At 35.7% G+C, this 23,613-nt stretch overlaps 1 protein-coding gene across 2 annotated transcripts; it reads right to left on the bottom strand.

Annotated features, from left to right (window-relative positions):
* Nucleotides 1–220: 220 nt before the first annotated feature.
* On the bottom strand, nucleotides 221–21,466 carry LOC128983046 (EEF1A lysine methyltransferase 2-like). Of its 2 annotated transcripts, XM_054402179.1 has the most exons (7): nucleotides 21,303–21,466; nucleotides 14,733–14,798; nucleotides 12,249–12,347; nucleotides 5,308–5,392; nucleotides 4,505–4,612; nucleotides 3,365–3,581; nucleotides 221–367 (listed from the first exon to the last, which is right to left on the bottom strand). In XM_054402179.1, the coding sequence occupies exons 2-7, from the start codon at nucleotides 14,786–14,788 to the stop codon at nucleotides 270–272; spliced, it is 663 nt and encodes a 220-aa protein (XP_054258154.1). In that variant the 5' UTR covers nucleotides 14,789–14,798; nucleotides 21,303–21,466; the 3' UTR covers nucleotides 221–269. The 2 variants fall into 2 exon arrangements, with proteins under 2 accessions (XP_054258154.1, XP_054258153.1); XM_054402178.1 differs by lacking the exons at nucleotides 221–367; nucleotides 3,365–3,581; nucleotides 4,505–4,612; ... (1 more) ...; nucleotides 12,249–12,347; nucleotides 14,733–14,798 and adding an exon at nucleotides 16,435–17,662.
* Between the last annotated feature and the right edge of the window lie 2,147 nt (nucleotides 21,467–23,613).

The following is a 23,613-nucleotide window of genomic DNA, read 5'->3' on the forward strand; positions in this document are numbered from 1 at the left end:
GAGTGTTACAGACAGAGGGAAAGACAGACAGACAGAAATTGAGATAAGACTCGTTTCTGCTTATTTAATGTATAAGACGTAAAAATAACCTAAAAATATATAATTCTGAGCAATGTACAGACAAAACTCTAATTTTATTTATATAGATTATAAATTAATTTGATAATTTCTTTTTTTTGTTAGTACAGTGGAAATATAGAGAAATTAATGCCAATACGTGTTTAAAAAAATGTATTTTATTTAAGGTTAACATATATATCAGAGTGAACTTATTTTACCTGTTGAAAAACCACAGTTGAGACAGAACTTCCAACTTTACCCCCAAATTGAAACTTTGGAGCTGGAATATCAGCAACAAACTTAAAATCTGAAATCAATAATTTATAAAATAACTACACATTTATATAAGATTATTTTTTTATAAATAATACCAATAAAACTTTATTTAACTGGATACAGTTATGTTGTTTAATCAACAGCAATAAATAATATAAGCATATGAAATTCTCAATTATAATTTGTGAAAAGCCAATTCTTAAGGCTCATTTACACGTTGCCAATGGCTGGCATTCTAGTTGAGATATAGGTCACTGGAAAGGGGTGACTGGAATGCCAGCTTACTGACACTTTACCGTTTACATGTTGACAGCTGCTGGAATATGATAGCGCTTTTTCATGTTTATGCGGATGTTTGTGGTCTATTTGCTGTAGTGAACAAATCATGGTACCACAAAAATGATCATTAAAAAAACAGTGCTTTCAATATCTTATGTTTTGTGTCAAGAACTTTTAGAAATTTGTACCCACGAGTTGACGAAGAAAGAATGAGAGACCTGGATAAGAGATTGGATGAATAAGAAGAATTAGGGTGCGTCGTAGACAATAATTAGAGAGCCTAATGTTTATGATAAACAAGAATATAAAGCGATTAGGTTATAAGACTGACAACAGATCAGTTTGATGAGCTTTATGATTAGCCCATTTCCCCACCTCCAAATAGTATGTTGTGGACCTCAAAGCTTTAATTTTCTTTAGTACATCCTTTACAAAAAAAATCACAAATTAAACTGGTTCAATGGCTGGCACTAACATTACAGTTTGGGGGAGTGGGAAACTGGCATGCCGGTAAAACAAAAATATTTGGTCTACTGGGTCTGCCAGCTGCTGGCGGGTCTGTGGCTAACTGGCAGGACTTGTTTACAGGGTGCTAGTCACTGTCGTCCAGTGACTGGCATTCTCAACTAGAACACCAACTGGCATCGTGTAAATCACGCTTTTAGGCACCTGGAGCCAGAGAGGAATATATGCTACTAGGTGAAACCCGTCGAAATCGACGGTTACTTTCAAGGCTTACGTTAATTCACCTAACTGCGATAAATTGGGTGAAATATACATATTTTGAGCATTTAGCATTGTTTAAAGAATAATAAGTGTAAAAACAATAATGATATTAATTGCGTTAGTTGCCAAATTTGGTTGCTCATTCAATGAATAAAATATTCACCATACCGTACGTCATCGGAGTTATTATTATTATTATTATTAGTATGTTATCTGGTATCTCTTCCTTTGGAAGAACCTTTAAATAGTATTAAAATTGTATTGGTGGATCTTTTGTTGTTAAACACTTCCGTAATTTTATCAGTGTAATATGATTTTATTTTAAAAGAAAATTTTTTTGGGAAGATATATTCTAATTTCAAAGGGAGGTATATCCGTTACAGTGTAAGTTTGATTTTTCCTTCGTCACGTTGTTTCAGTTCATATCGTACTTCTGTGCTAATGAATGAACCCTCTTGCATACTTTTGAGAAATTGATTTTTGGGTTACTGTTGAAGCTGGAATTCCTTGACATGGGGGATGTCAGTTAGTTGTCTCAGCCTTATCAATAACATAAAGTTGTCAATATAATCTCTCTACGGAATGTTAGGTGTAGTGGAATACTTGAAGTGATGTTGGATTTTATTCTTGAACTGTTAGGGGCCTCCTAGTTCATATGGTCTTGGTGGCTTCATTGGCAACAAATTATGCAAATGACAAAGCAATGGGACATTTCCAAAAAGCAAAAATACTGTAAATTGGCTGTTACCTCTCAATGTTACTGTAGTTTTCTTCAGCAGGCGTTAGAGTCCGAGATATATATGCCACAGGTTTCTTGTTTTCGTATATATTGACGTTTACATATTGTTAATCAACGTATCTTATAAAGGATTATGTGATCTAGTTTAAAAGGAATATGACCTTTCTGTCATGACAGTAACTGCTTAAATAGTGTTTTCTCTTTGTACCATATTTTACAGCCAAAATGTCGTGTTATTTTCAATAATGTTACCAACCCAGTGCGCCAAAGTCCGTTATATAGGCAGGTGCAAATAATTTGTCAAGATAGGTACCATTTTAGGCAAGGTTTCTATGTTTGGATTTTATTAGACACGATAAGAGCAGATATTTCTACATAAATATTTGATATGTGTAGAATAATATGATAAAATGTAGGCAAAAGTGGTGAAAAAGGCAGACACCACCCCGTACAATAGATATAAAAACAATACAATAGTTCAATAAGAAATAATTTAAAAATTGATGTGATAAAAGGATTTTCCACTGATTTTGTAATGGAACGTTATATTGCAAAACATGACATTATAAAGAAGAAAATCAATTTTGAAATAAGAAAATAACATAACTCCCTGTGTGTTGTTTGAAATACAATTTAAAAATGAACAGCTGTTTCATTAAAAAGTATTATTCACATGGCCAAAATGTAAACAACTCTGTGGAGGGATCTTTAATGGCTTCTGGGGCAGAGTCCTAAGGGATTTTGCTTAGTTTTCTTTTTGATAACTCATCTACAGACCAAGACCTTTCTTTGGACACCTCTATCAAGTTTCTACGCCCAGCCGTTCTCTCAAATTAGTGGGGACAAAGTTCCCAATCAAATATTTATATTCCCCCATGTTAATCTTATGAGAGAAACTCCAACTTTGATGGCCTGTGGGGCAAAGCCCGAGGATTTTTATTACAGGAATTGGTGAAAGGGGGCGTCTACACAAAAAATACTTTATTTTGACACATCGTTTGTAAAAATCTGTCCATTATTAACGGAGGAGTAGTGTTTTGTAGAAATCGCCTTCACGTATTATATATAAGGATGTTAAAGCACTATTAAGGTTAGCTATATAATAAGGGTTACATCAAAATATCAAAACTTAACCTATCCTTCACTATAAGGATAAACTTGTAGGTAAAAAAATGTGACAGCTTGTTATTAATTATTTATATGGATTTAAGACCAAATATTATTTCTATAAAATGGTAAACTGTTATGAAAAATCAATAATATAATTGTTTTAACAATACATACCTGTAGTAAAAAACTCTTTCAGCTCTTCTGAAGTCCAGTTACATGAAGCAATAATAAACAACCCATTTTGTCTCAGCAACTTGGCTACATTTGATTTGTACGCTAGCCTTTGAGCAGATGCATTCTCAGGATTCAAACTTATTGCATCATAAGTTCCTTTGTCAAGAACTGTGCCAAACCTTTCAGGCAAGACATCATCACTGACAATGTCACATGTCTGAAAAACATAAAACAACCATCTTTTAACAAAGTTAAGAGAAAACATAAAGTGCAAAATATATTGGTTCAAACTTCAAAATAATGCACTGAATCCAAAACAATAGTTATTTTGTTGGAAAGCTTGGAAGACCTAAAGATCCAGTACAATCCCCGCCAAACTTTGGGGTACGGAGAGGAAGGCAATTCATCAGCTAAGCGGAGTGGGGAGGACCAGGCAAGAAAAGAAAGTGCATCCCGACACGTGAAAGCTAGACCAAGCGACTGATTCAGCAAGTCCAACCTTGGGTTAAACGGTGGTACGGACAGGGAGGTAGATTATAACCTCGCCCAGGTTTTTTTTTTTAAGTCACAGCTATTTTTGGTCAAAACTGTTTAGTGTGGGCGAGGTCGTATCACCCAATTGCATAACCCAACGATGCAGAAAATACTTTCTTATATTGCCTGCGTTGGGAACAACCCTGCTTGGAGGCTGAACAAAATGTAGGAACAGTGTCACAAGTCATCCCGATGATCATAGAGGATGAAGACAATTATGGACCTTTTTGTCACAGTTCGTCCAGGCTATTTACCGCCCAAAGATTCAGGATTCAGGAGTCAATTCAGGAGTCTCACACTATAGACTAGCCCACCTATGTGCGTAATAGTATTTATATTATGTTACTAGTCCGGAAAAAAGGTTTTAACCGGACGAGTATGGTCCATACGAGTAAACAAATTGTGGATACAATGTTTTTGCCAATACTAACCTATTACTGTGGAACTAACCTTGCATCTAGATCAAAAGCCTCGAGAGGTGTTTAGCATTAAGTGTAAAAACGGCCAACACAATTTTTTACCACATTCTCAAGGAACAGTAGTTAGGGTAACGGTAGCTGAGGAAACTCAGTCTATATTAAGATAAATGTTGGAAATGGAACTAACCAAAAACTTGATATTGTCATATCCCTTGTCCTTGGCCACTCCTTTTGCAAGTTCCAAAGCACTGGCTGAATAATCAACCCCAGTTAAACTTGTAAATCCTTCTTCAGCCTGTAACAAGATTTGAAAGAGATTTGTTTTTGTAATTCTTCTATAGACCTACAGAAGAGGAATAAGAGAAGGAATTTTTTGCCAGCAGATGGTTATTATTGTAATTTCTTTTCATATTCAAAAAGATAAACAAATAATTTTAAAAATCTTAAAATAATAGTTTTAGAAGATTGAAAGTCACAGGAATATATAGGATGGATGAAAGAAAATACTTCAACACCACCTGGTTAGAAAAAGTCAAATTTTTTTATAAAATCCTGTAAATCAAGCAAACCCCCCCAAAACATGTTTTATGTAATTTTTAGTCTAATTTTGACTGTAGGATGTGTCTCATCTTTGAGCATTTTTTGTCTCTTATTATATTACAATGCAGAAGTTTGTTATTCAGAGAATGTGGACTACCAGAACTTTAATGAAAAATGTGGAAAGCATTGTTACAAGTCATGTGCTTAAAAGAATAGCACTGACTTCTGGAGACTGAATTTGAAAAGCTTTCCCCATTTATATAGGTATATTTTTTAGACAGTTCTTTGAGCAAATTACAGAATGAGTTCAACACAAATTCTATTTTCTACTTTTTTGCACATGCTACTGAGATAGATATGACATCAAAAATGTAACATGAGGATACGTCTAGTTCTATCAATAGGCAAAGACAGTAGTATCATGAAATAAAAAATAATGTATGCACTCACCAGCTCAATAAGCATCATTCCATTTCCACATCCAAGGTCTATGACAGGGTCATCTTTTGTTATCATATCTGTCCTTGTTAACCATCTACAAATTAATAGTTATCAATTAATTACATTGTAAACATATAGACAATTAATTGATATTAAAACATATGACACTATCACCAGCTGATACACTACACATCCCCCCTTCTTCTAAGAGATGACTGCCGTTCGTAAATGATCTGCTTGGCATTGTCTGTTTATACCATCGATGTTAACAAGGTATGAATAGGGTCCATTTACCTTCACTATCTTGACTCGCTTGAAACCTGATCCTTATGTATTCAATACCCATACGTAGTCATTCCCTTTAAATACTTTTAATTTAGATTTGTGTTTGTCCAATCGTTGTATAACTAATACTTCATCTAATCTAGTATCTGCGTCAGAGATAAGTAGGTCCAGTTTAGTTCATAGTTCTCGTCCAAACATCATAAAATCTGGTGATTTTCCGGTTGATCTCTTTGGAGATGTTCTGTACGTGAACAAGAAACTTTTTTGCTTTTCTTGGATGGTTCCTACATTGTTCTAAAGATGCACACATACGTTCTTTGAACGTCAGCACACACCTTTCTGCCAACCCATTGATTTTTGGGTGAAATGGTGTTATACGGGCGTGTTTTATGTTTAGATTTTTGCAGAACATCTGAAACTAGCAGATGTTAGCTAAGGACCGTTGTCACTGACGATGATTTTCGGATAGCCGAATCTTGAAAACAATTCTTCTGAGGCATTAATAGTAGATTTCGTAGTTGACGTTGATAAAGGTATTACTCCAAGCCATTTTGATCGTGCATCTACAAAAATCAATCACCTTTTACCTAAGAATGGCCCCGCAAAGTCTATGTGGATTCTTGACTAGACTTCTGTTGGGATGGTCCACGAGAAGAGTGGCATCTCCGTGTCTTTAGGCTTGTTCTCTTGACAACCAACGCAATGTTTTGTGTGTTCTTCTAGGTCTTTGTCTAGCCCGGGCCACCACACTTGGAATCTCGCTTTGCTTTAGCCCTACATGGCGACAATTCCTGGATGTCCCTCGTGAAGTACTTCCATTACGCTCGGTCTCAGTTTTAAAGGTATTACTATGCGACCCAACCAGAGTAATATTCTGTTTTCAAACACAGTTCCTCACGCTTGTTGTGATAAGGTGAAACATCTTGATTGTTGTAAACATTTTATGGCCATCCGCTTTTAAGGTAGTTTATTACTTTAGCGAGTGTTGTATCATGTTTCGTTGCTGAGGTCAAAGGTAAATCCTGATACCTAAGATGAAATAGATTAGATCTGTTGCAATCTCCTAGGCATTCTTCGTTTGACTTAATCTTTGATTCAAGATGAAATCTTGAGATCAAGTCAGCAGTTTTGTTTTTCTTTCCTTTTTGGTAGGTTATGGAATAGTCGTAAGAACTCAAATGTCAGAGCCCACTCACAATTGGTTTTGAAACAACCTTTGGGATCAGATCATGTTCTCCAAAAAGCTTTATTAAAGCTTTATTGTCTGTGCTTATTTCAAAATGTCTGCCATAGAGATACTGTTCAAAACGTGTTGCTCAAAAAACTAATCCTAAAGCTTCTTTTTCTATTACACTACACTGTATTGGTTTTCAGCAAAGTCTAGTCGTCTTGAAGCGAACATCACTCAGTCCCGTCTGAATGTCTGTGGAAGAGAGCAGCACCCAGACCAACCTCGATTGCATCGGTGGCTAGTATCAGCGGTAATGATTTATCATAGTGAGCTAAAGTGTCCGCTGTAGTTAACAAGTGTTTCAATTTTGTTGCTATTTTCTTGTGTTTATCCGTCCATTGCCATCTCTCTCCTTTCTTTAGTAGTTTGTGTAAGGGGACACGCAATGACTGAAAATGTGAAACAAAATGAACTGTTTTACTAAGAATTGAGTGGATGCACTGTTTTATGTCATAACTCAAACTCTAACTTTACCTTTTTATCAAACATAGAATAACAAATAAACATATGATTATAATTAACAGAAATTAACAGGTGTTATGAAATAAAGTGTTCTCACAACATCCTCCCTTTTAAGTTTGAAAGTTCTTCAACCAGCTTGGTTTGTGTATATTTCTCTTTAGACGGTTGTATGTTTCTGTTTGATGTGTATTCTCAGACAAATTTTGTTCACAGTTTTCCTCTCTTAAATAAGGGGCAAGTTTGAGATGGAATCGATTTCTTCTCACATTCCTCTTATCGGTTTCAACAATATATGAACAGGGCTGTCCAGGATTTTCACAATTTTGCCGTGTCTTCTAAGGTCCACAATCCAAACTGAGTCTCCTATATGAAGAGGATTTAGAGTTTGCACTTTGTGCCTTCTATAATAGTTGTATTTATACTTCCCACAATATGTTTCTTCTCTCTCTTTGATCCTTTAGATTTGGTTTTCCACAAAGTAAATGTCCTGTCTGAGGCAATGTGCTCCGTAATCGCCTGTTCATGAGAAGCTAACAGGGTCTGTAGGCCTACCCATTCCAGAGGGGCGTCTTTCGATGGCTAGATACGCTAACTAAGGGTCTTCCACATTTTTCTTTAGAATCATTTTGGAGATTTTCACTCCCGCTTCAGCCTCTCCATTGCTTTAAAAAAATGTTGGGTTACTTGTTATATGCTTAAAGCCATACACCTTGGAAAATGTATTGGAATCTGAATGTTCAAGGACTTGAAATTGAGACCCGCAGTCAGACCTACGTTCAAATCACACTTTATTACCCTCCCTGTAGGTAGCAAACCTAGGTACTCATTAAACCTAATGTTATTTGAATAAATTTAAATGAAAATCAAGTCATGCAAATGAAAATTCGCTTAGTGTCTGCAGGTTTGCTGCGGAGGGGGTATTTTAATTAAATTGTGTTTTTTTACGTGTTACTTTAAGTTTAAAATACCCCGCTTTGAATTAGCACAACTTATATAGGGTGTGGCCATTTTATAAACAAAAATGTCAAAGAAAGATAAAAAAACCAGAACAATCTTATCTTATCTTATCTTACTAATATTATAAATCTGAAAGTTTGTGAGTTTGTGTGTATGTTTGTGTGTATGTTTGTGTGTGTGTTTGTTGCTCAATCACGCATAAACTACTGGACGGATTGGGCTGAAATTTGGCATGATGATAGCTCACATTCCCGATTAACATTAAAGCATATTCTTATCTCAAAAACCCTTTCGGGCTCCGCCCCAGTGGCTCTGTAGTTCCCCATGTTAATCTTATGATTTTTGATATTTAAAAGGAATTAATGAATCTTAACAGCTGTTTAAATTAAACAAGTTGGTTCTGTTCTATGATGTTCAATAGCATAAAAGTTACAAGGATTACCAACAGGGTGCAGCACTATTTTTTTTTTTTTTCTAATTTATGACAACAGCTAATTTCCAACCAAGAGGTGAGTGAGCGTAGCGAACGAACTTCAACCTGGAGGCGAGTTAGCGTAGCGAACGAGCTAACCTGAAGGCAAGTGAGCGCAGCGAACGAGCTCCAACCTAAAGGTGAGTTAGCTTAGCGAACGAACTTCAACCAGGACGTGAATGAGCCATGCGAATACTTATGAAGTTAAACGGGGCGAAGCCCGCGGGTACAGCTAGTTATCTATATATATCTTACTAATATTATAAATCTGAAAGTTTGTGAGTTTGTGTGTATGTTTGTGTGTATGTTTGTGTGTATGTTTGTGTGTGTGTTTGTTGCTCAATCACGCATAAACTACTGGACGGATTGGGCTGAAATTTGGCATGATGATAGCTCACATTCCCGATTAACATTAAAGCATATTCTTATCTCAAAAACCCTTTCGGGCTCCGCCCCAGTGGCTCTGTAGTTCCCCATGTTAATCTTATGATTTTTGATATTTAAAAGGAATTAATGAATCTTAACAGCTGTTTAAATTAAACAAGTTGGTTCTGTTCTATGATGTTCAATAGCATAAAAGTTACAAGGATTACCAACAGGGTGCAGCACTATTTTTTTTTTTTCTAATTTATGACAACAGCTAATTTCCAACCAAGAGGTGAGTGAGCGTAGCGAACGAACTTCAACCTGGAGGCGAGTTAGCGTAGCGAACGAGCTAACCTGAAGGCAAGTGAGCGCAGCGAACGAGCTCCAACCTAAAGGTGAGTTAGCTTAGCGAACGAACTTCAACCAGGACGTGAATGAGCCATGCGAATACTTATGAAGTTAAACGGGGCGAAGCCCGCGGGTACAGCTAGTTATCTATATATATCTTACTAATATTATAAATCTGAAAGTTTGTGAGTTTGTGTGTATGTTTGTGTGTATGTTTGTGTGTATGTTTGTGTGTGTGTTTGTTGCTCAATCACGCATAAACTACTGGACGGATTGGGCTGAAATTTGGCATGATGATAGCTCACATTCCCGATTAACATTAAAGCATATTCTTATCTCAAAAACCCTTTCGGGCTCCGCCCCAGTGGCTCTGTAGTTCCCCATGTTAATCTTATGATTTTTCATATTTAAAAGGAATTAATGAATCTTAACAGCTGTTTAAATTAAACAAGTTGGTTCTGTTCTATGATGTTCAATAGCATAAAAGTTACAAGGATTACCAACAGGGTGCAGCACTATTTTTTTTTTTTCTAATTTATGACAACAGCTAATTTCCAACCAAGAGGTGAGTGAGCGTAGCGAACGAACTTCAACCTGGAGGCGAGTTAGCGTAGCGAACGAGCTAACCTGAAGGCAAGTGAGCGCAGCGAACGAGCTCCAACCTAAAGGTGAGTTAGCTTAGCGAACGAACTTCAACCAGGACGTGAATGAGCCATGCGAATACTTATGAAGTTAAACGGGGCGAAGCCCGCGGGTACAGCTAGTTATCTATATATATAGAAGGCAAAGCCCTCACTGACTGATTGACTGACTCACTCACTCACTCATCACTAATTCTACCACTTCCCACTTACCTAGAAGGCTGAAATTTGGTACACTGATTCTTTAGTCATTAAATAGGAAAACTAAGTGGTTTTTATTCTGATCGGACTCTCGGGCTCCGCCCCAGTGGCTCTGGGGTTTCCCATGTTAACCTAATGAGTACTCATATTTAAATGGAATTAATGAATCTTAACAGCTGTTTCAATTAAACAAGTTGGTTCTGTTCTATGATGTTAAATAGCATTAAAGTTGCAAGGATTACCAACAGAGTGCAGCACTATTATTTTTTTTAATATTTTACAACAGCTAATTTTAAACCAAAAGTGAGTGAGCGTAGCGAACAAACTTCAACCCGGAGGCGAGTTAGCGTAGCGAACGAGCTAACCTGAAGGCAAGTGAGCGCAGCGAACGAGCTCCTACCGTAAAGGTGAGTGAGCGTAGCGAACGAACTTCAACCAGGACGTGTGAGCGCAGCGAACGAGATCCAATCTAAAGGTGAGTGAGCGTAGCGAACGAACTTCAACCAGGAAGTGATTGAGCCATGCGAACAAGCTCACATATGAAGTTAAACGGGGCAAAGCCTTCGGGTACAGCTAGTCTATACATATATATAAAATCCAATGTATGTATGTTTGTTTGTTTGTTTGTCCTTTATGGACTCCTAAACCACTCGACGGATTGTAATGAAACTTTCAGGCATTAATAAGCATTATTCAAGGATGGTTTGTGTGAAGTTTGGTGCAGATCCGTCAAAAGGGCTCCGCCCCAGTGGCTCTTGAGTTTCCCATGTTAACCTTATGAGTACTCATATTTAAATGGAATTAAAGAATCTTAACAGCTGGTTCAACTAAACAATTTGATTCTGTGATGACCAATAGCAATAAAAAATAAATAGGTTTACCAACAGGGTGCAGCACTGTTATTTTTTTTTAATTTTTGACAACAGCTAATTTGCAACCAAATGGTGAGTGAGCGTAGCGAACGAACTTCAACCTGGAGGCGAGTTAGCATAGCGAACGAGCTAACCTGAAGGCAAGTGAGTGCAGCGAACGAGCTCCAACCTAAAGGTGAGTGAGCGTAGCGAGCGAACTTCGACCAGGACGTGATTGAGCCATGCAAACGAGCTCATCTTGAAAATTAACGAGCATTTGACATAAAACCACATTTGGACAGGACGACGTATGTCGGGCCAGCTAGTCTGATGTATAAATATAAAGGCATATAATAGTAGAACTTCATTATTATCTGAATCAATCACTCCGTGCCACATTCTAATAATAAAAGATATATATATATTGTGTTTTTGCCAAAATTTTGGATATTTTATGGAAAAGTGTGGAGTCTAGCCGAGCTTTTACTATTCATTATCCAATAGTCAATGCTATTACATCTCAGGTCTAGTCTGTGAAGATTTTGAGATTGAAAAATGCATGCTTTTGTCATGATTGCAGGGGAGAGTGATGAATTTTACGTGACCTTGGGAGACTATGGTGATGACTTCATGACCAAAGGAGATGTTAAAGATTTTGGTACAAGTACGTCTTCTGCCTTCTTTAATAACAATTCTTATTAATTACTGCCGTTTCAAGTTTATAAATTTCTTTCTGTACGCAATTCCGATAGTTTGAGTTTTGCTGTACTTTTCTCATGACTCAATTACCATCCTCTGAAGCTCAAAGGGTGAAAAATTCTAAAAAAAGAATGAATGTTGAAGATTTGTACTGACCAACCAGGCTGAGATTTCTTGATTTACTACCGACAGTGGTTTTTAAGCTATTGTAATTGTTTCTTTAAGTGATCTCTAGAGGATATTGACAATAATATGCTTGTTTATGTAAAAGAAACACTGAAATCCATTTTCTTTAAATAATACTTGAATTTTTAAATGGAATTGACTTATATGCTTAGGTAAATCTGACCAAATTCTAGTAATTTAATTAAGATCTATTTTACATAGACAGAATTATAAGAAGAATAATACGACAGAATTATACTAGTAGTACTCACCTTACAATTCTCAAAGCACTGTCTTCACCAAACCACACCTCCCCTACATCGCCGTGGCTTTTAAAATTTGTTATTTCAACTTGATACACTGAATCCCAACTATAATAAAATACAAGTTATAGTGTTTCACAATACGAATAGTAATATACCCCAATATAGTATGTATATGTTCACTTGTTAAGTCCCACTTAATTAGTTACTACAAAGTTCTTGAGAAATCGCTGAGCTAGTGTTCTAAAGAATATCGCCATCTATTTATTTATTTTGTTTGTTTTATTAGCATAACACTAGTGGCATATTTTAACTGGTTTAAACCTCATACAGAATATGCCAGGGGTTTTGCATTACTTTAAGAAACTATTGTCCTACATTGAAGAGGATTTGCCAATTTTATCATTTTTCAAAGAGTATAGTGGTTAACAATTCTTTTAACCCGGTCTTTAGGTTGTTGCTTCTCACCTATTTTGCCTAAGGTTTGCTGCACTAACTATTCTGGTCATTCACCAGTCAACATTGAGCGACACTGTAGCCTCTCTAATCATAAAACATATACAAAACTAAGATGTATTGTAAAATATGTCTGTTCTATAAATTCACTAATAATAAATAACACTGATGGTAAAATAATTCTTGGTTAATAGTAGGGTGCAATTAGACCTTAACCCGGACATCCATAATGAAAGCACACTTTTGACTCCAAGTTGTTGAGTACAGTCCACATTATGTTCGGTAAAAAGTTACACCTATTTGAGCGTCGGGTTTGGTGGGAGGGGGGGAAGTTGGTAAAACGGCACCTTTTTGGTTTTTTTTATATCTCAGAAACTATGCATTTTACTACCAAATACGTCATGTACAAAAATAAACTACAAATAAACAAGATGGTCCTCCTCATTATATTGATAAAGTGAATGATTACAGAGATACAGAAGCTTAAAAATTGACATTTTTCTACCGTCTTTTAACGCTTTAAAAGTCTAGGAGGTAGCTAAATATTTCATAAAACAATAAAGATAATATATAGATAGATACAGCTACAAAGCATGGAACAAAGTCACTGGATATAAAAATAATGATAATTCATTATTTAGTGATGACAAATTTTGTACTAAAAATAAATGCATGGTTTCTGAGATATCCAATAAAAAAAAAGTATAATTTTTCCAACTTTTACCACCCTCCCCTCCTCCCCCACAAACACGACGCTCAAACAGGTGTAAATTTTTACCGAACATTATGTGAACTGTACTGAACCATCTACTGAACAGCTTTGAGTTGAAAGTATGCTTTCATTATGGATGTCCGGGTTAAGCCCTTTTTATGACTAATTGCACCGTACTATTAAGCTGAATGTGGAAAACTGTCTTAACATATAAAAATTATATAATTCATCTTTTTGCTTGTTGTGTGATTTTACTCACTAGTAACATCATGAAGACATAATTTAACTAATTTTTCAAATGTTAACCAAAAACTATTTAGGGTGTGCTCCAGACCAACTGTTGACTAAATAGTAATAATGTTAAAGTGAGGGGGGAGGGGCTATATGTAACTTCATCTTCTAATATATAAAATTCTCGTGTCACAGTGTTTGTCTGCAAACTCCTCCGGAACGACTTCACCGATCGTTATGAAATTTGGTGTGTAAATTCTGTAGGTATGCGAATCAGACGTAAACTATTTCCCGTTTCGAAATTCTTAAAAGGGCTCCGCCCCAGTGGCTCTGGAGTTTCCCATGTTAACCTTATGAGAAATGGAATTAATGAATCTTAACAGCTGTTTCAATTAAACAAGTTGGTTCTGTTCTATGATGTTCAATAGCATTAAAGTTACAAGGATTACCAACAGGGTGCAGCACTATTATTTCTTTTACATTTATGACAACAGCTAATTTGCAACCCAAAGGTGAGTGAGCGTAGCGAACGAACTTCAACCAGGACGTGATTGAGCGATGCGAACGAGATCATCTTGAAAATTAAACGTAACGGTACTTTCTTTCCATCGGTCTGTCTTAGGGGAAACCTATAACTTAGGCGATACGAAGTTCGCCGGGTCAGCTAGTATTTTATAGAATTTTGCTGTAAACTGCAATCGTATAATTATATTAGAGGTAGATCTCTGAATTTTGTCTTTGAACGGAAACAACAAGAAAATTATATGCAATTTATAACACCTCAATTTGTCAACCGCTAAAGTAAGGACTCCATATTGAACCACTTCAATTTAATTTCTGGTTAATTTAACACAGTTTACAAACTATACAGTTATAAATCAGAACATATATACAAATATTAACAGCAAAGAGGAGAGGTGTTTGATAAAAAAATTTGAAAATCTGTCCTGCAAGCATCACTTACTGACAGGAATTTAAACGGAGACCAAGTTTGACATTTGCGTAAACATTAAAATTTAAAATACGGCATTAATTCAAGCAATGTTTGGACAAACTACAAATTAATTGATTTCCCCCCCCTTTTTGGCACTTACTATTCCTTGGTTCCTAATTTGGAAGGTGGTAACTCTTCTGTTTCTTGGTTTGACATTTTTCACCTCCTAATAAATAAAAGAAAGGATTAGAATCCCCCAATGAGTCTACTAAGGAAAACTGACAGCATAAATATTCTAGTTTCCATGTCAAATGCCAACCAGTTTCCTACCAAGCAAGCTACCATCCTACCCAGAAGGTATGCCAGTATTTGTCATATCATACCTGGATTGCTCCTTTCATTGACAACATCTTAGGCGTATTAAACTATAATAATAGATCTATAACATTACTACTATGGTGTAATAACGGCAAATTGAGTATGACCAACTGCAAAATCTAATAATTGCTATTCATATTTAAATCATATAGAGATGGAGATATGATCATATTAAATGTCAAATAGTGCCATGTAGTGTGGTATAATGTGATATCGAATTTGCCCAATTTATAGTCTACAAATTAGTATAAAAAAAAAACTTAAAATGTTATAAAAAGAACCTAAAAGAAGTTAGATTAAATTTCAATTCATTTTCTCACATACAAAATGTTTTGTACACTGCAGTGCCTTATGGCCTAGCTGCAGGCCTACCTCTCTAGCTTCAAGCTATTTGAGAGGAAAACTTAATTTCATTACATGAATATAATATAATTTACAAATACATAATATTAATATATTTTGTTTTTGGTTTTCAAATGATATAATATATTCATAAACAATTATAATTTGAGCAAAAACATATTTTATGTTGAGTTTGTTTCATGAATGTGAGATGTACGAGTGTTTAATGAAGTGTATCATGGAAGTAGTTAAAGGTTAAGGATTTTAAGGTTTTAAAGTTTTAAGTTAAAAATCTGAAACGATGTGGGGAAAATATTTAAATTAAAATAAACTTTATATGAACATTTTTAAATAAGGCTTTTTGTGAATTAAGATCTCCATCAAGCTTCTGTCACAGCCAAGCAAGCTGGTTCAACTGTGAGACCAATGTCATATTCCTTACTTTAAGGCCGTGTCACAAGTAAGGTATAATACAATGTATAATACAATGTATAATACAATGTATAATACAATGTATAATACGCGACTAGTAAAAATACAGTAGCGCGAGTAATAGGACATGTTCTATTTTTGAAGTGACTAGTCGCTGGTAACTGAGCAACTCATTGAATTTTGGTACGATTGAGGAGGGTCCTCACTCACTAGTTCTTTTATAAGCATGGAAGAGGCACCAAACTAATTATGTCTCCTTCCTATCCAATAAAGTACCCACTTCCGTGTATTCTTATTCCTTGCATTGCGTTTCGTTACCCAGCAACTCCTCAGCCATCACACAGTTCTCTTACGAATTACAACAAGAGACACCGTAAAGCCTGTCGGCTTATCCCCACTGATGACACGGCAATGATTTAAAACACTAGAAGCACAATAGAAACATTTCACTGTACCCGCTACTACTAGTCTCCTAGTGTGACTGCAACAAAGAAATTATTGGCGAGTGTGAGTAGTAGCTGCTACTATAAGCAACGAGCAAAGTTGCTACCTGTGACACGGCCTTTATCCACCTATTTTCTAGTAGGTTCCCATCCCCCTTTATGGGAGAATTAACTCTTTTTTTCAGGAGTATTCAAAATGGAAAATTGGCACTCCCATCAAGTAAAAATGGAATAGAATTTTAATCAGTTATCTTGTAAATGATGATTTCTTCACAAATCTTGATAATTAATCTTGAGCACATGGTATGATATATTGAATATTATGATCCCAAGGATAAGGGGATAACTCTCCTCTAAATTAGGGTGTAAGGAAAGCAAAAAGATACAAGCAAATTAATCTAATCCGTCCCTGTATTTTATTAAGCTTTTAAAAAGTCTGTATATAAACTTATTGCAACTACTTTGCTAAGTTCCTTCTGCTGATAACTTTTCAACAGCACCTTTTCTCGGAGGAATTACTTTTAAAAGAGCATCTTTCCAAGAAGTTCCTTCTGATGCATGAATCATAATTGCAAACACGTGGTTTATGGTAAGCACTTTTCGAGTTTTCATTTCTAAGTACTCTCCAATTGGCAACTGTGCGTGCTGTATACCTTGTTTAATCGCTACTTCCAGAGTGTGATTTTTGTACTTGTTGTGGTCGACTAGGGCTCCGATGACATATACTTTAGAGTGATCTAATGTTGATAAAACATTATCAGAGTCACTTGTCAAGTATACAAGATCTTCTTTTGAAAACACTTCTAAATGGTTCGCTTCATGAAAGTTCACATCCCAGTTTTTGTAAGGAGTAGTTTTATCGAACTGAATCTTCGCCTTACCAGAAAAATTAGTAACATGTAACTGAAGAGGATTTGTAGCTCTTCTGTTAAGGCAATAGCAATTGTTTAACTGTTTTAGACATTTTCCAATGTCTGCTTCAGTCATTAGGTCATCAAAAGAAAAGTCTAACGTGATTCTAAGTTTGCAGTTACTTTTGGCCATTGTTGAATGCTTCAACATATTTCTGGAAGGTCCTAATGGTTTATTTTCCAACTTAGCTTGCAATTTCTTTTGTTTAAGTTTTTCCTTTTCTTTCGCTCTTTTTTCAGGCTTCCATTTTGTTTCCCATAGAACTTTTCTAATGTATTTCTTCCTTTGCCTTTTTGATAACTCTGGCGGTATTTCTATGGCTTGCCAAAGATCATTCCATTTACGTTTTTTTGCTTCTAAACTTTGTTCATCAGAATGATTATCAAGCTTCCTTTTACTGCTGTTTTGAGTATCACTTACACCCGAACTAGAGTCCCTAGGGGATGACGATTGATCATTTACATGAAAGGAATGGATTTCATTGACTACTTTGTCTGTTATTTCATCTTCAATGATTTCTGACTCCATGGATGGTTTCACTTGTTTTTCTTCCATTTCTACTGGCTCCATATCTTCCAGCTTCCTTTAAATTACATAACAACAGTATAAGTCTACATTATGCATTAACAGTTTCAAAAAGAATTTTTTTTTGTTTTAATGATGGAAATTGGAATCAAAGTGAGTAGCCTACAGAACCTAACTATATATATTACATTTGTTTAATGATTTTAAGAAACTGTGAAGAATCTCAACGAGAAGTTTTAAAAACACTTTTAGCACATCAAACTACAAAATGTTAAACAAAAATAAATGAAGCGCTAAACTTTTCTATTAAAACAGAAACCAATTGAGTGAAAAAGATAAAGATAGTGTTGGCCTATGTATAATTAAATGTAACATATTATGTATAGGCTAGGCCTATGCTCTAATTGCTACATTAGCCAAAAATAGGCAGAAATTTAATTGGAAATACAATTAAGACCTGTTTCACATATACCCAACCCAGCTGTTGTGTGTAGGGGGCGTAGTTTAACTTACAATTGAGTGAAGAATATGGAGCCGTTCACATATGCACGACTTGTGTCGTGGTTGGCTAATCACTACCCGGCTGCCGTGCACTAGTCAATGGATGCCGGGCGCTCCCTCGGTGTCGGAGTAATGTGAATAGTGAACCTGTGCAGGTCCCCGATAGGAATCGGGTTAACGGCATACCGGGTATATGTAAAACAAGCCTTAACTAGCAATTAAATCAAACAATATACTCTTTCAATATCTGTTAAAATGCATCATAACATCAGCCTTGATCCAAGCAACATATGGTTATTCATATTTCCCTCCGAGTCTGTTTATCCAATGAATACAACTTTTTAAGAAGCACAGTGCTTATGGAGAATAGTCATACTGAAATTTCGCCGCCGTCATACTGAGCTTTGCATGGCCGCCGCTAGGAGAGCTCGTGTGGTGGCCGCGCTACTCTATCTCTTTCTCGCCAATTCTTTATCTCACTCAGTCAGCTGATCTGATGGCGTGCTCGTTAGTCTACCTAGCAGCCACCACAGAAACTATCCAAAATTCAATATTTACATTCCAGACTGAATTTTGTACAAAGGCATTGTGCTTCTTAAAGGGTTTACAGTATTCATTGATTTAACTTCCATGTTGCCTCAATTAATATGTTTATGATGACATGTGATTATGTTGTTGGATTATAATGCCCTATCTATGACAAACAGTAATTGTTATCCATGCACACCCTTCTTTAAGAAAGAAATGTTCTTTAACAAATTTACTTCGCTATTCACACATTCTATTCCAACCACAAACATACCAATCATTGTACCTAAAAAAACTTCCTTTACCTGATTCAAAACAAGAGCACAAACAAATATAAGCCTAAAATAATCGCACAATGATGAGGACTATAAAGAATATATTAACACTGCCGCAGCAATCCTACAGACTATACGAATTTCCATTTCTGGTTGGATTTTCACTCAAGTACTTGGGTTTGCTGTTACAGGGAAGGTAATAATAATGTGTCTTTATTATTGAAATGTTAATAGCTTTAGTATTACATAAATAAATTTACCAAATTTGATCAAAATATCTTTCCATAAAAAAGTATACTACAACTGTTTTTTTACTGTCCATAAAAAATAACATAAAAATAAAAAAATTCAAATAATTGTTAAAATTTTCTAACTAGTCATTAGGCATACAACAATTCTTCAATATAGGCCTACTAATTTGTTTGTTTTTTAAGCTCTCTGCAAAATCATTTAAAAAGAAGTTGTAAAATTGTATGTTTTGGGAGGTCAAAAATTAAAAAAAAAACCATAAAATATCATCCCCAGAGTATGATTATGCTGGTTTGTGAAATAATTCGAATAAAAATGTGGGCTCACACATTTTAAACAAATTTCATCATAATCGGATCATTTTTGCATGTAACGTGCTAACGGAGAAATATATATATAAATTTGATTGGTTGGTGTTTTTGACATCAAAACGACAAAGTAAATTAGTTTTTGGTCTAGGTTTTACCACGAGATCTACAGTAAATGTATGGGAAATTCTCTAAAAACATAACCCTCCCAGTTAATCTGGTAGGTAGGCTTTATTTAATATGTGCCTCCTCAAACTTTTTTATATTTTGATATCTTATTTTAGTTTTATATCTCCCGAATTTAAACATACTATTATTTTTATTTGTTAAGGCGAATGAATGCTTCTAGGCCTTCTAGGTGATATCACTGTTCAAAAATACTACTTTTGGAGGATTGTCATGGACAGTAAGCCTAATTGTGTCACTTCACTACAACTAGAATGTACCTACAAACTATTACTGTGTTGCTAAGTAAAGTGAAGTGAAGGTGAGGGTAAAGAGATTGAAAAGATGGATGAAAATCCATCATGATTATAATCATTAATCAACTAAGTCAGATTTTATTTTTTGAATAAAATTTTGAGTAGAACAAAATATTGTTGACTTTTTAGACAAACTTTAAAGTGATTCTTTGGTCATTTTTTCACTATAGGGATGTAGCCTAGATAGACTGGTAGACTAGACTAATTAAACTTACATGACCTTTTTTTAGGCATGAGAGGATGGTAGCTTTGGGGCTGTAATTTACTTTAAGCTAATACTTTTCAATGAAATGGCAACCATATAGAAAGTAGGTATTTTAAGCCAAGTGTTTGGAAGTAGGTTAATTTAGGAAGATAAAACACAGCCTATAGTAAAAGAGTTGTGGGTAGCTCTATTGAAAATACTTGTAGAATCTATTTTTGCATTCTAAATTTATATTGAATGAAAGATTTTAAGTTTAGGCCTATAATACTTAGTTAGTAATTTAACTTAATCAGTGAAAATTTATGAAAATTTCATCTGATAATTTATTGTAAGTTAGCCCTGCAAAACTAACGCTTATTGAAAGACAACTTTACTGGGTCATGAAGTCATTGAAGTCATGCAAAATATACCAAACTTACAACTTACAAACTTAAGAAACCAGTCAACTCGACTCGCTAATCTGAAACTTTAGGCCATTGACTGATAGAGAGTCCAACTCACAAAACTTAAGTACCATTAGTAAAAGCCAAGTCCGGCTCACACTCACTCTATTAGGGTTAGGTCAAACTCAACTCTTTACTCGTTAAACCACAAACTCATAAAGATAAGCCGAAATCAGACAAACTCAGAATCAGGCACGATTGGTCTGAGTAGATTTAGCGGCAAATAACGTGTCGAGCCAGAAAAGCATTCATTTTGTCTTGTCACTAGTATCGCTAAAAAGATACTAGCTCCAGGGGCCGACCATAGGCCTAGCCTAGGCTAACTTAGCCTACCACAACTTAAATGGTGAATTAGGTGGAAGATGTCAAAATCGGTGGATTCTTTGAGTTAAATTTCTAATTAGGAATTTTCCTGAATATTACATGTCCTTACTTAGTGTAGGAACTTATATTAGGCTAACCAGAAATCTAAGTTATAAGTTTTAGAAGAACTTGTAAGTTAATGTTTGTGTCCATGACACAAAAGGAAAACATGAAAATAGGGTAGTTTAACTTTAATGAATCAATCCCTAAGGTTCAAACTGGTTGTTACTTATTTATTTTTTTAGATTGTTGTGATGAATGACAACACGAAATAAACAAACATTAGCCTAGGTCTACTTAGGTTTGAAGTCTTAACATAACCTAAGGAAGAACCTTAAACTTACCTCCGTATATTATTCCAAGCATTAATTGCAAAAGTTAAGATCCTGGTTACACAAGCAAGAGGTGATTATCACAAATATAATTAAAATGAATACTTTAAAATTATATTATGGAGGTTCTCGTCAATGTACTATTATTCTGAATTTGAATTTTAGGTTAGACCTAGACCCAGTCAGCCAGCCTGCTCCTGTAGTCTGCTAGTGCGTGATGATTTTTTTATTTTCTCTAGTTGCAGGCTTTGGTTCTTTAGACCAGGCAGCCTCGGTGTACACTGAATTGTGGCATAGATTAAGTAGCATGCTTAATCTATGGTTGTGGTTACTTCCAATTCATCCTGCAATTAAGGTTATTGGTTATTTACAATTATTTTGTTATACTATATCCTATACTCTAATACGAGCAAAGTTTGCTTGTATGTATGCTTGCACCAAGATCTCGAAAACGGCTCCGACGATTTTCTTCAAATGTTGTATATAGTTTATTTCTGGCCTAAAAACGAGTTTACTACAATTAGAACTGCCAACAAAAATCTAATTACGTAGAAAAATTAAACTGAAAATCACATTTTTTTAACATTAGTCTTATGGGTTGCTAGGTAACCATGTTGGCTAAATTAAATAACAAGGAAAAAGTAAACAAAAGACTTTGTAATTTGTCTATCCACAGTATACTAGCAAAACAAAACACAGTACAAAAGGAAAAACATCAGTTGTTACTATTGAGCAATGATTATACTGAAGATTACTCGATTCTATAGTCAAAGGTAGCAGTGTGGAGTGTGTAGTAAAGGGAGGTAAAGGGGTCTGGAGTGTGGGAACTGTTTATGACGATTGAATTAAGGTATCTGCAATCCTAAAATGTAATGGGAAGGGAGGAAAACAGGTCAATGACGTAGGAAATGGGGAAGGAAGTTGTAAGGCTAGCAGTGCAGAGTGTGGGAACCGTCTGTGGCATTTATGTATCTGCAATTCTAAAATAGTATAAGGAAGGAGGGCAAACAGGTCTACGACATAGGGAGTAGTGAAGGAAGTAGAAAGGGTGAGCAGTCCGGAGTGTGGGAATTGTTAATAACGATTAGATCAAGTTATCTGCAATCCTAAAATCCTATGGGAAGGGATGGAAAGAGGTCCGCGACGTAGGAAGTGGTGAAGGAAGTAGTAAAGGCGAGCAGTCTGGAGTGTGAAAACTGTTTATGACGATTAGATTAAGGAATCTACAATCCTAAAATGCTATGGGAATGGAGGGAAACAGGTCCGCGACGTAGGAAGTGGTGAAGGAAGTAGTAAAGGCGAGCAGTCTGGAGTGTGAAAACTGTTTATGACGATTAGATTAAGGAATCTACAATCCTAAAATGCTATGGGAATGGAGGGAAACAGGTCCGCGACGTAGGAAGTGGTGAAGGAAGTAGTAAAGGTGAGCAGTCCGGAGTGTGGAAACTGTTAATAACGATTAGATCAAGTTATCTACAATCCTAAAATGCTATGGGAAGGGAGGGAATCAGGCCCGCGACGTAGGAAGTGGTGAAGGAAGTAGTAAAGGCGAGCAGTCTGGAGTCTGGAAACTGTTTATGACGATTATATTAAGGAATCTACAATCCTAAAATCCTATGGGAAGGGATAGAAAGAGGTCTGCGACATAGGAAGTGGTGAAGGAAGTAGTAAAGGTGAGCATTCCGGAGTGTGGGAAATGTTTATGACGATTAGATTAAGGTATCTACAATCCTAAAACGCTACAAGAAGGGAGGAAAACAGGTCCATGACGTAGGAAATGGCGTAGGAAGTAGTAATGCTAGCAGTGCAGAGTGTGGGAACTGTCTGTGGCATTTATGTATCTGCAATTCTAAAATGGTATAGGGAAGGAGGGCAAACAGGTCGACGTAGGGAGTGGTGAAGTAAGTAGTGAATGTGAGCAGTGTGGAGATTGGGAGTGGATTAATGTATCTGCAATACTTTTAAGAGTAAACTAATAATTTTCCCCAAGCAAAGCTCGGTCCCCAGGTACTTGAACATGAATATGAACAATAAATGATTCGTGTTGATATTGTTTTGTTGTTAATGTACCTAATTATGTATTAAAGATAGGATGATCTAAAGGTTCAAGGGATTCTTTAGGATGGCAGAGATAGGTGATCTTCTTTGCCAGGGGCCCATCAGGCATACCTAACTACCAGGAAGAGGGGTGTGGTGTAGGGAGGAGGGACACAGATTAAAAAACCCATGAGTGGACAATATAAATGTGATTCTAATTGTGTTTGTGTTTCTTTGTTCTTTTAAATTGCTTTTCTTCTTATTTGCTTCAAATAATTGTTTTCCT

Source organism: Macrosteles quadrilineatus, unplaced genomic scaffold (assembly GCF_028750875.1).
Source record: "Macrosteles quadrilineatus isolate MER2022 unplaced genomic scaffold, UCM_ALF_1.0 Scaffold_1__1_contigs__length_201487025, whole genome shotgun sequence".
NCBI lineage: Eukaryota > Metazoa > Arthropoda > Insecta > Hemiptera > Cicadellidae > Macrosteles > Macrosteles quadrilineatus.